At 37.5% G+C, this 13,917-nt stretch overlaps 1 protein-coding gene and 1 pseudogene across 1 annotated transcript; one reads left to right on the forward strand and one right to left on the reverse strand.

The window, feature by feature from the left end:
* Window positions 1-4,865: 4,865 nt before the first annotated feature.
* On the reverse strand, window positions 4,866-10,435 carry LOC149207130 (ABC transporter B family member 15-like). The gene is made up of 9 exons (XM_089397935.1): window positions 10,136-10,435; window positions 9,995-10,049; window positions 9,715-9,893; window positions 9,110-9,567; window positions 8,446-8,986; window positions 7,494-8,363; window positions 6,402-7,399; window positions 5,910-6,260; window positions 4,866-4,908 (listed from the first exon to the last, which is right to left on the reverse strand). The coding sequence occupies exons 1-9, from the start codon at window positions 10,433-10,435 to the stop codon at window positions 4,866-4,868; spliced, it is 3,795 nt and encodes a 1,264-aa protein (XP_089254061.1).
* Window positions 10,436-12,617: 2,182 nt separating this feature from the next.
* LOC149207131 (cytochrome P450 750A1 pseudogene) lies at window positions 12,618-13,241 on the forward strand (annotated as a pseudogene).
* The last annotated feature ends 676 nt before the right edge of the window (window positions 13,242-13,917 follow it).

The raw sequence follows: 13,917 nt of genomic DNA on the forward strand, positions 1-13,917 counted from the left end.
TGAAGATCTGTTTCAGATCTGCTGTATCTGCCTTGCTCAAATCCCGTTTTTCAGATTTGTAATTTGGATCTGACGAGGTATCATTTTGATTCTGCCTATCTCTGTCCAGATCTGGTAGATCCATCCCTAACCTACCATGCGGAGCCTTGATCTGCTCTGCATAAAGCGGATGAAACTCAAAACCCTGGGGGACCAAGTCCATATTCCCTACCCATACTTGTTCTGAGATCGGCCCTAGATCGGCAGCTCGGATCCATGTTAAAGGCGTCAACTGCCTAGATCTGGCACGATCTGGAAGCTCCACCCCGGATCTACTGTATTTGTCCCCAGCCTGCAGCCTGGAAGTGGGCAGATCTGATAATTCCCTCCCGGATCTGCAAGGTCCTCTGCTTAGATGCAGCGCCGAGGTGGCTGGAGCCCATATCTGCGCTACAAAGCGCATAAGAGCCTCCATACGCCGCGAAAACAGTTCAATATTTCCATCCCATAGCTGATCCACAGCTCTACCATTCGAAAACCGCCCTAGGTCAACAGATCGTGTCCACAGCACATCGAAATGTGGCCTGGGATCTGCCAACTGTTTCTTTCCTCCATAGACGAGAATGGCTTTGCCCTGCCAAAGAAAAGCATTCACGCAAGAGGGCGTATCAAGACAAATCAGAGAAAAAACCTGTTGTTTTGGAATGACAAAACCCGGGCATGCAATTTCTGATGCCGCCCTGAAGTACGCTCCCTGCACCCAGCGAGACGGAAAGCACACCGTTCGCTTCGAACCATTGATAACCTTCTCCTTAGCAGATCCGACCCAGTACCAAAAGGAAACAGCGATTCCAGAGTATCCAGTAGCCAGGCGACTAGCCGATCCATTGCATGTCAGATCTCTTGAAGTCCCGTCGTCGCAGAAAAATTCCTCTGAAACCCTAGGATTCTGATACGCCTCCATCGCCCCCTCACTCCAAACCGTAACCGGATCAAATCACCTGAGATGCAAACCTCTTTTAAAATAAAAAGAGATTTGATTTCTCTCGGCACTCCCAAGATGCAAACCTCTTTTAAAGTAAAAAGAGATTTGATCCCTTCCCACACTTTGTAGATCTAGAGTTAAGATAGATATATGCTAGTATATTAATTCGACCCAAAGCTTTTTACATCTAGTATGACAACCATGTTACAAGTTAGTTACTTAATGTTGACTTAGTCAATATTAAAAGTTAAAAATAATAATTATAATTTTTAATTATATATAATAAAATAAAAAATTAATTTTAGATTTAATCACACTTAATCACAAGTTTGATGGATGAACTTTGCACAATCAAAGTGCCCTAGGTGTTTTTTAGGGTGTTGAATCGATATATGCAATCAAAAAACCAGTTAAACAACATAAATCAAGTTTTAATTATAAATTTTTTAGTCAAATTCCAACTAAAAATCTGAAATCTCAAATAAAAAAAATTCTCATTTGGTAACCACTCTTTTAATAAAATCAAATTTAGAATAAATATGACCCTCTTTTAATAAAATGAGATTTAGAATAAATCTGACTGACGTAGAAATTGCTGAAAAAGATTACTAAGATTTTGAGGGCCATACAGCTACATAGTATCGATTAATCATTGTTATTGTTATGCTCTCTATGAAAGAAGAACTTGTGCTCTTGTGCCTTCCTAATGACTAATCTAAAATAAATTTATCTGTTAGCCGTCGCGATTCGCGAATATAATAAAGTTCAATATTGGTGGAATAGCGTTCAAATGGGAGGAGTGTTGTACATTGTTAAATGATCTCGCATTCCTCGCCCATTTCCAAAGTGTGTGTTCTAAATATTTGCGGTAATATTTATTTTTAATTATTGCATTCTAAATATTTGTATAGGTTACTCATTCGCATTTATCATCGTATTTTTGTGGTCCATTTATTTTTTATTTCTCTGTATTATATAAGTTGGTTCATCGGTAGTTGGTACACTTATTTTTTAATAACTTCGTCCAACTCTTTGATATATTTGCTTTTTATTGGTATTCTTTTGGTTAATTTTATTTAAAAATGAGCAATAATTTTTGTAGGCTTTTTTTCTTCTAAATAAAAATTTGCAATTTAATCAATAATTATATAATTGTATTGAGATCAATAAGCAGAAATTTTGAATAAATTGTTTTTTTTTAACTTTATTGTATTGTATATGTTTATTTTGATGGGTATTATAAGAGGCATTAAATAAATGCTTTGGATTTGAAGTTTTTTTTTGTTATTTCATTTTAATTTATTGTATTGTATAAGTTTATTTTCATCGGGTGTTATGATAAGCATTAAATCTTTATGGATTTGACGCGCTCTCCATTTACCTCCTTTCTACACATGCCACCTATTTTATGGTTAATTTATGGGACCTCACCTTCCAAGGAGGGTGGTAGAAGTCTCTTGGCACATGCCACCCACTTTATGGTTAATTTATGGGACCTCACCTTCCAAGGAGGGTGGTAGAGGTCTCTTGGCACGTTTTATCTATTCATATACATGAATTGAATTCATTCCACCATGTTCTTCATCTCGGGCCACTACTTAGAGCTCTGGTTGATCCTTTGACACCTCCACCTATTGTTTCCCGTGATGGCCATGCACTTCGAGTCTGGTTTGATTACTTGGTGTGTTTCCTTCCCTCTGCTTCACTAGATTTCCCTCCTATATTTGTGGCTTTTTTAAATGGTGAAGGCTTGACCCCAAGCTCCTCATCGATACAACTTTCCTAGGAAGTTATCAAGGCCTCTTGCAGCTTCCCTCTCATTTTTGTCCTAGTCTTTATGACACCTTGGTGCCTTTAGTAGCCATGACTCGTCAACAAGGTTGTTGCCAATATGGAAGTGGTGGTAGTGGCACTTCAAGGGGCTCTCCAGAAAAACTAAGTTATGAATCTTTAACCCTTAACTGTCATGAACATGTGCCTCCACACGTTCATGGGGAAATCCATCTTGTGGAAGAGGAAGTTTGAGAAGAACGATTAGTCAATCTTAATTAAGAAGTCATGGAAGACATAGTCCCTTGGTTTCAGATACATGCAACTCTTAGGGCCGTTAAAATCACTATCTCGATATAGTGCAATTGTAATGCCATGTTAAGTTGTTGCCAAAGAATATTCTAGTGGATTGGAGACAAACTCAAATCAACTTAATGCACAAACTAGATGAGCTTAGAGATCTTATGCTACGCTTAGGAACAACCCATTACCCTCAATACTTCATTGTCCTCCTAATGCTCATGCTCCTTATATTTTATCATCTCAATTCTTGATCTTCATGCTAGCCCATCTAGGCTATTGACTTGTTATGTTTAGAGTTTATGTTTAGTGTCTTTTTCTGTTGTCTCAAACTCTTCAATCTCTAAAGGTTTCCTATTTTGCTTTTTGTTGTTGGTTTCCCCATGGTGAGGCAAAACTATATTTTGGAATTCTCAAGTTTTGGATATTTAGTTGAAGCTAATTTTGTTAGCCACTGAGTAAATATTTTATTGTCTTGGATCTTCGAAACAATAAAACTAACATATCTAATGTAAATATTTGATATTTTAATACAAAATTAGCTAAAAAGTAAAAATATATGGTATAAATTTGATCATTCTATGTTATCATATATTTTTATGTAATAAATTCTCTAAAAAGGGTTGAGAAATGCTCATTTGATATCCATTGCAATTTCTAATTTATCTCAATTTTCAAGTAAAAAATGGCCTTGTTTTTAGGGCGTCCAATACTAGGTTTTGTGTCAAATTGTTCAGCCTCGCCTATCCTACTTTTCTTTCTTTTTTAGTATTTTAAATTTTGCAAACTCTAACTTGTCTTTTTTTTAGGATTGAAGATTTTGTAGACTTATTTATCATTTCAAATATTAAGGATATTTTATCATGTTTTTCATTGATAATGAAAAACAAGTTCTTATGACCCCTTATTCTACACATTTACAACTTTACATTTTTTAAACTTATAATATCTTTGGTTTTAATGTTATTGTGCCAAGAGGCGCTCTCAATCTAGTATGGCAGAGATATTGTAATATTTTATTTAACATTCTCACTCGATCAAAATAAAACAAAATTAAGTAAATTAAAAATAAAATAAAATAAAAGCATAAAATTAATAATTATAAGTATAATTATAATTAATTAATAATTAAACTAGTATAGATCTATCTTAACATCCATCTAAACTCTTGATCTACTAAGTGTCAAAAGGCATCAAATCTCTTGACATGTAAAATTTTTTTAGAGTGAAAAGATATTTGATCCCTTTGGTCCCTTGATAAATCCGAGTTAAAATAAATCTCTTGAAATACAAATGTGGTTTAGAGTTTAGAGTGAAAAGATATTTAATCCCTATAAACTCTTGATAAATCTTAATTAAAATAAATATAAACTCTTGATAAATCTTAGTTAAAATAAATCTAGATTAGTATTATAATATTCCCCTTATGTTATACTTTTGTCTTTAAATTTATAAAATAAACTTTTAATTATTCAATTAAATGTTAAATTACACTATGAAAAAATTATTTTAAATCCTTTAAATTTAAAATAATAAACACTAAACCACTATAAAACTATTTATTTTATTAAAAAATAATTTATCTTAAATCTCAAACAACATTCTTGTACAAACCTCTTGTCCGTAAACCCGCCATCAAAAGTAACTTAAATACTTGCACATCAAATTACAGTTTCATATATATATATGCGTGGCCAGGTTGATACAAACAATATTAGGTTATCAAATTAATGGTTATCGGTTTTTGATGGTCTGTTATATTAGGTTTTGAAATACAATGTATTCTGCTCAAACTACTGCTATATCCCGAGGCTTCACCGTGGGAATCCTATTAATCTACATTGTTTCTCTGGTTAGAACTTGGATGCCTTCCTCTACGTACAAATATGAAAAGAGTGAACTCAGCTTACTCCAGCCATTACTCTGGTGAATCCAGAAGGACATTTTTTTTCAAAAGCATTGCATAATTACCTAGCTGGCCCATGTATACGCTGTCTTCATTTTATTTTTTAAATTCACTTTCTTCTGGCTACATTAAACATTGCATGAGCTCTGATTTTCTCCTCAGATTTCACAGTAATATAAAAATACTACGTCAGATACTGAACGAGTTAATTGTCTACGTGGATTTCAAAGATTAATTGTCTACGTGGATTTCAAAGATTAAGTGAAAGGAGACGAAAAGAGTTAACCAGCCATATATTGGGTATTTAATGCCCTCAGAGCAGCACGCAACTTAACGCACATGGGAGCGGATAAATTTGGCATTAAATAATATTTGCCCGCTCCCGTATTATCAGACTAAGTGGGGTGCTGCTCTGAAGGCATTAAATACCCAATATATGGCTGGTGCCGAAAGGAGACGGCCATACTCAAGAGAGAAGATGATCCAACAACAGCAATTAGGTGTCATCGACGGAGATAAGGACGCCGATTTTGATGAAATAGATTCAAGGTGACCAGGACATTAAAAAGAAAAAGACTAAGTTGACAAAGACGTTAAGGTGTGATAAAGTATAATTTATTTTAAAATTAAGAGACTATTGAGCAAATATATTCCATTGTTTTCACTTGAAATTCCGAGTCATGTCGAGATTCCGTGCAAGAAGCTAACTAATTTTATTATAATTTGGTTGATTCGTTACAACATATAATTATGACATCAATGTTAAACGGCCAAACGTCATACAGATGACACTACAAATTCCAAATTTGGCCGACGACATTTTGAATGATTTAGAGCGTGGACAAATAACGAAATGAAATTCAACTTCAAAATTTGGCTGAAGCATTTGGAAAGATTTAGGACATGGATCACGCCAGAATACTTTTGACCCTTTGAATGAGGGAGGTGAGAATCTAGTGGTAGCCTAGCTGGATACTGAGGAGAGAGTAATATGGATTGCCTTTTCCTTTGCTCATCAGATACGAATGACTTCCCTGCTCAATCACTTTCCCATCTTCAATCACAGTAATCGAATCAGCGTTTTGAATGGTTGTCAGTCTATGAGCTATCACAATACTCGTTCTTCCCACCATTATTCTGTCCAGGGCCTCTTGAACCATCTTCTCGGATTGGCTGTCCAACGCACTGGTGGCCTCGTCCAGCAGTAATATGCTCGGATTCTTTATGATCGCCCTGGCTATAGCAATGCGTTGCTTTTGCCCTCCCGATAATTGCACTCCTCTGTCTCCACAATTTGTTTCGTATCCTTTCTCCAAAGAGCTACACAAATCCAAGTTAAATTCACTGCCATATTCAGTCCGTCCTAATTTATTACAGAAACAATCTGCTTAACCACAGCTGATTGAATATATGTATTATTGCATAAACATTCTGTTTCAATTGGAAAATTGCAGTATTTACCTAATGAAGTCATGAGCATTCGCAGCCTTTGCAGCTTCGATTATCTCTACCTCGCTTGCATTCTCTTTTCCGTAGAGAATGTTGTCTCGAATGCTTCCTCCAAACAGCGTGGGCTCTTGACCTACCAGAGCTATGTGGTTCCTCAAACTCTTCAAATTGAACCTCCTGATGTCGCTGCCATCGATTTTCACCGATCCTTTTAGGGGATCGTAAAACCTTTCAATTAATCCAATGATAGTCGATTTTCCGGATCCACTTTGTCCTACCAGAGCCATGCTTTTGCCTGCGTTTATGCTCAAGCAGAAGTTCTTGAAGATCATAACACCTGGACGAGATGGATAAGCGAAGTCCACGTTTCTCAGGTCCACGTTTCCTTCTATCTTATCCGCTTTCTCGCCTCTCTCATCCTCTGGGTTTATGCGGCTTTCTCTGTCCAGTATGCCAAACACAGATTTGACTGCATCGGATCCTTTAGCAATGTCGCTGCTCATAGTTCCTGCTTCTGCTATACCTTTTCCTGTGGTTATCAGAATGAAGAAAATTTGGAAAAAATCTTTGGATGTGATTTGTCCTTTTGATACAAGATGTCCTCCATACCAAAAGTTCAAAGCCGTATTGCATAGCGTGATGCATTGCGATGTTCCAAGAGCAAATCCCGCAAACAAAGATTGTTTGATAATCTCTCTGCGAGGTTCTTCTTGACTCTTTTCGAAGAGAGAGAGGATCTTCTCCTGTAAAGAGAAGGCACTAATAGTGCGATGATTAGCCACAGCCTCTGCTGCGAGTTGACTACCTTGATCTTGAGCTTTTATAGCCTTTTGAGACATGGCCTTGAGGAGAACCCTTTTAGTGTAGAAACATAATACAATAATGGGTTGCACTACGATTATTACAACTGCAAGACGCCATGCTATTATCAAAGCCATCGAGAAGGCTATTACAACAGCTGCCGAAGTTTCTACAAGTAACGATATACGATCTCCGACCAGAGATCTCACCTGTATCACAAATTGCATATTCGAATAATTAGAATACTGTAACACAATTCACAATTTTATTGGAAATATTAAAACTTTAAGGTCAGATACTTGCCACATTAGCATCTGTTGCTAGTCTGGAGCAAACAGCTCCACTAGAATTCTCCTCATTATCGAACCACCCAATCTCAAATGTAAGGATTTTGGACAGCATCCGCTCTCGAACCCTTTTAGTAAGATATTCCCCCATAGCTGCAAAATTGTAATGCTGTAACATGTTTGCTGAAAACGATATTACTCCCACAGCCACAAACATGAAGGAGTAATATTCGATACTGAATTTGATCTGGTCATGGTCCTGAAGGAAAAATACAGATACAACTGCCCCAAGGAATAAGGGAAAAACAGGTTGAACGGCTCCGGAGCCTAAGGCTCCTGAGCAACCCAGTAGAGCATGCCTCCATTCTGGGGCATTTAAAAGCAACAGTTGACGGAATGAAGCGGCGGAAGGGAGCTTGTCTTCATGTACCAGTTCTGGATGGGTTGATACAGACGCGTTCGAACTCGATCTACAATATATGCTAGAACTCCTTGTTACCAAAGACTGGTCTAGCATAGTAGTGCCTTCGAATCTATCATCTGGCTTATCTGCCGCAGCCTGTTGTAGTTTCACCAAAGCAGCGTATGCTCCATTGGGTTTACAGATCAGATCTTCATGCAGCATACTTGTCTCGATCACATGACCACTTTGAACCACCGCAATCATGTCTGCGTTGCGGATGGTGGAGAGGCAATGAGCTACTACAATAGTTGTGCGTCCAACTGAAGCTTTGTCTAGAGCATCCTGAACGATTCTCTCTGACTCTGCATCTAGAGCACTTGTGGCCTCGTCTAGAAGAAGTAGACGAGGACCCTTGAGCATAACTCTTGCAATAGCTATACGTTGCTTTTGCCCTCCCGACAACTGGACTCCGCGCTCACCCACCTGTATTGCCCAAATGAAGAAAGTAAACTCAAATTGACTACACTTTAGAAATGAAGAATGAGAGTAAAAACCTAAATATTACCTGTGTGTCATAACCATCTGGTAGTTGACTAATGAAATCGTGAGCGTTTGAAGATTTGGCGGCAGCAATAACCTGATCCATGCTGGCTCCCTCTTTTCCGAACAAGATGTTCTCCTTGATCGATGTAGCGAAGAGTGCAGGTTCTTGACTTACTAGTCCAATTTGGGAACGCAACCATTTCAATTGTAGCGTTTTAGTGTTCACTCCATCCAGCAAAATCTCTCCAGCCAGGGGATCGTAGAACCTCTCTATCAACGCCACAGCCGTAGACTTGCCGGACCCGCTTCTCCCCACCAGCGCAACAGTCTTGTTTGCGGGAATGGTTAGACAGAAATTGCGAAATATCTTGGATTCTGGTCGAGATGGATATGCAAACCCAACGTTTCTAAATTCAACTTTACCGCTGACTTCTTTCAATATTTCTCCTTTTGCATCTTCCCAATCAATGATCGGTTCGCTGTCAACCATCTCAAAGATGCGTTTACAAGCAACACGTGCTTCTGAAAAGTATCTGATATTCGGAAGCGCAGTCCCTAGAGCTCTGTAAACGCAACAGTGCTTTCAGAGATTTTGCTTGAACTTCAAAAGTGTGGTAAATTTCCCGTTGTAGGATCAATTATAGAAGTACATGAGAAAGAGAGATGAATAGAGCGAGAACGCTTACAAGCCACCCATAAGTATGCAACTTGAAGCCGCGAAAATCCTTCCTCCGCTAGCGCCATGATACATTACCAATCTGCTACCGTACCAAGAGTTGAACGCCCAGATACCGAAGGTCACTCCTCCGCTTCCTACTGCCAAGCCTTTGACAAGACCTTGTTTAAGCCCAAGCTTTACAGTCCCATTGAGCGCATCGGAGAACTTAGCCATTGTCCTCTCCTCTCCAACGAAGGCAAAGACTGTCCTAATGGATGAAAGAGCTTGCTCTGCAATATTACCGGCTATATTATATGCTTCGGTGAACTTGCGAGAAGTCCCCACCAGAATCCGTCCATACATTATGCCGGGAATGATCAGCATGATCACGAAAGGAAATGACGCTAATGCCAGTCTCCATGTCAAGTAGAATGCCACAAAATAACTACTGAAGAATAAAGAAGTATTCATGACGAAGTTGGGTAGCTGAGGATGGACATTCTCCCAAGAGAATTAGCAATATTAAAATTAGAAAACTTAGTAAAGAGTCCAAACGTTGATAAATTAGATGAACTTAATGAAGAGTCTGAACATTGATAAATTAAATGACAGAATAGAGTAATAAGATCACACCTTTTCTGCTAAAACGTCCTGTATAACGAGAGTATCATTAGTAACACTGGTAACCACTTCTGCTGTGGTAGTTCTTTGGGTGTCGAAGAATCCCTCGCCCTGCCTCAATACGGCTTTCAAATAATTTATACGCATCCGAGATGCCTGCCTTTCGCTGGTCCTCGCCCAACAGAACGCCTCTGATCAAAGAAAGCAAAGAAAAGCATTAGTCATAGATAAGATCATCAAAAACCATTTAACTATAGAAGGTGTGAAAGAAACAGGAAGATGTAATACCCACCGAGAAACGCAGCAAAAAACGCAGCGATTGATATATAGAGCAGACGTAAAGTATACTGCGCAAGTAACCATCACCGACACATTCATCAATATGTAATATGAATATTATGCAAAGTTTTGTTGTAAAGGAAATGATTATTACCGTGTTGATAATACGACGGAAATCTCCTGTGGATGCCGAACCAAAATTTCCTACTGTGTCTATCAAATTGCTTAATACAAGCAGGCGCATCAAAGGCATGGTCATTCCATCTGTAATGGCTCCTACAGTGCCGAATGCCATTAGCCACAGATCAAATGAATCGGCATACTTAAAAAGTTTCCATATTGAGATGCCTGAATCCTTCGGACGAACAGCCGTGTTGCTTTCCACACGATCATGCGGTTTAAGCAGGTCTGGTTGTTCTTCCAGATTTGACATCTGTATTTGTTCCCTTGCCATATTCTTCAGTGCAGGAAAAACACGGGAGTCCTTCACCTTTGTGGATCATTCAGCGAAACAATGTATTTATGTATAATAATTGCAATCTGCAACCAGAGGTCTTTCATCATCCCGGTCCTTAATCATTGATTCCTTAGGTCACATCTTGATATAAAAAAGTCCTATAGAATTAAAAATTGGATTCGAATTGACTTATTAATAAATTTGTAATGAATTACGTTGCGAAGACCTTTATTTATCCCGGGCCTAAATCAATGATTGTTCAGGTCACAGGTCCCATCTTAATAAAAAAGTCCCAGAAGATCATATTTGGGAGAAGGAGCCTTTAATTGGGAATTAAAAAAAGATTTCAAATTGAGTTATGAATAAACTTCTAATGAGAAAGTTGGTTTTTATTTTTATTTTTTTAGTGAACTAATTTAGAATATGGGAGATGGAGATTTTAATTGGCAATTAAAAAATCAATTCAAATTGAGTTATGAATAAACTTGTAATGATGGAGTTGGTTTTATTTTTATTTTTTAGTGAACTAATTTAGAATATGGGAGATGGAGTCTTTAATCGGCAATTAAAAAATGAATTCAAATTGAGTTATGAATACAAATGAATTTAAATTGAGTTATGAATAAATTTGTAATGAGGAAGTTGGTTTCTATTTTTATTTTTTAGTGAACTAATTTAGAATATAGGAGATGGAGCCCTTAATGGCAATTAAAAAATGAATTCAAATTGAGTTATGAATAAATTTGTAATGAGGAAGTTGGTTTATTTTTATTTTTAGTGAACTAATTTAGTTGTGAAATTAATAATTGTGAGACAATTATTATTGATTGGTTTATCATTATTATTTAAAGAAAATCATATCATCTAAAATTATCTCATAATCCATAAGAGGCTTTCCCTCCTAAAACATATGTCTAGATCTTAACCATTAACTTGTTTTCTCTTAACTTATTTCTTTCCATCTAAAAAACACCAACAAAAATTAGAGTATCATGACTTGCAACTTCTGAATGACTTGCGACTTTTGAATGTGAGTTGATGTTTGAGCGAATATAAAATACTAAACCATGGATACCGGCGCCAGTGAGCAATGAACATAGAATATCAAATCCATCCAAACGTTTCATAATGTAAATCAGACATATGTTTTCATTTTTAAGGCGTTCCCCTCTGAAATGAATTCCCTCTCGTATCACCTGTGTCTTTTTTAGCCTTTGATTTAAGTGTTAGACGATAGAAATAACCTTGAAAAACGGTATTAGTTCATTGCAATTCTCTACGGGAAGAACGTTATTAGTTCGTTGCAAAGAACGTTATTAGTTCGTTGCAATTCTCTATGGGACTTCTGAATATTCGTCATCATCTTTGGTGTACCAGAGTATTTGTCAGAGATCGTTAAAGCTCTGTGTGCCTTATAGCCATGAGTGCCTCGCTAGAATGTATCAGTCTCGCTGGAATGTGTCACTCTTTATGTTGCAGTTCGGCCAGTGATGGGAAATGCATACATAATTGCTCGGCTTGCCCCGGAACCAGGCCCTGCTCGGAGGTGGGGTGGATTCATCAAGTGTCTGGGCCAAGAAGCGTTCCTCAATTCGAACTCCCATAATTGCTGCGCAGATGGCCATGGGGATGGGGATCATGGTTGTGAGCATTCTGGTATGTTTCGCTGTCATTTGGGTTCAGTTCAAGCTCAAGGACGACCATACTGAAACCATGGCAACTGAAACCATGGCAACTGCCTCCAAGAGTAAGTCTACAAGAGCAAGATAACGAGCGATGTCTTCAGCGAGAGCTTTTGACATTGGAAGTTTTATTCCTTATTTGGACTAGCTTGATTTGCAAGGTATCTATCGACGAATGAACGAGGCCAACAAAATATTCGATTTATTCTTTTAGAAATTCATACATGACCATATGGAGCATCGCATGGACTTATCCTGGATGGCCAGCCGAGGGCTGAAGCAGAAGATTGTAAAAGCTTTGTTGATGTACTGCTTCAGATCTAGAGTGAGCAGCAGGACGCCCAAATCACACGAGAAACCATCAAGGCAGTTATGTTTGTAAGTCTCTTGGGCATCATTCCCTCTTTCATTTTTCTAATTCTTAATACTTAGTCACTCCACTCCTTCTACTAACATGAGAAATGAATTGAATTTTTCATGACATGTTCACTGCCGGAATGGAGACGACGGCCATTAACATAGCATGGGAAATGAGTGAGATGCTCATAAATCCCCATGCAATGAAGAGATTGCAGGAAGAAATTGAATGTACAGTTGGCAGACATGGCAAAGTTAACGAGTTAGATGTGGCAAGCATGAAATACCTCCACAGTGTGTTGAAAGAGACTCTGCGATTATACCCAAGAGTGCCGCTATTGGCTCCTCACGAATCTGCAGAAACTATAACAGTAGGAGGATATCATATACCGAAGAAAACAATGTTATTGGTGAATGTGTGGGCGATAGGAAGGGATCCTAATGTATGGGGAAAAGATGCTTCAGAGTTCAAACCAGAAAGATTTATGGAGGAATTCGGTGGACATAATGATTATACGGACTTAACAAGTACTCAAGACTTGAGGATGCTTCCATTTGGGGCAGGAAGGAGAGGATGCCCTGGTGCCCCTATGGCTATTCCCACGATTTCGCTTGCATTGGCTCAGCTGGTGCACACTTTTAACTGGAGGGTTGAAGGTGATCCGTCCCAACTGGATATGAAGGAAGCGCATGCAATGACTCTCCCCAGAGAAATTCCTCTCTTTGCGTTCCCAAACTTGAGGTTGCCATTGAATTGTGTTTAGAATTTGGAAAATTAAGAAGATATAGGTTTGTAGTAGCCGACGTCTTCTCGCCAACTTTAGCGTAGGCTAGTAGTTTCTTTAATGCATTGTTTTGAGTGGCTATGTGAGATGTGATCGTTATTGGTGATGTATTGTGCTTATTTGTTCTTGCAAATATTATGGTAATTTTGATATTCTCATTATGTTTAAGTAAGTGTAATATGCAGGGTTATTGCTTAGCGTTTGTTTTTCTATGCAAAAAATAATTGATAGCAGAATAATCCAGGTGAGAATAATTATAGAGTAGTATAATAGAGTTTGAATAATCAAATTATTTAAGAAAATTAAAATTTATTTAACAATTTTTTTATGATAAAAATGATTGCAAATACAAGTGGTTTTATCTGTTGGAGGCAATTTTTGGTCATATATATTGATCATGGACAGATGTTAAAGATGTAATGGATTCTAATTAAATAGGTTTTATATAATTTGTGATGGGTTATACAAGCAAAAAAAATATTTTCTATCAGTTTCATGGCTTCATAGATATAATTTGTGATGAGTTATACAAGCAAAAAAAATATTTTCTATCAGTTTCATGGCTTCATAGATTTTATATCCTAAATATATATTTTGAAGTCTTTATCTCATTATCAAATTATGCATCTAAGCATGTATTGTTGAAAAAACATTT

Source organism: Pinus tabuliformis, chromosome 1_2 (genome assembly GCF_031772625.1).
Source record: "Pinus tabuliformis cultivar Carrire ecotype Pingquan chromosome 1_2, CPIR1, whole genome shotgun sequence".
In the NCBI taxonomy this organism is placed as follows: Eukaryota; Viridiplantae; Streptophyta; class Pinopsida; order Pinales; family Pinaceae; genus Pinus; species Pinus tabuliformis.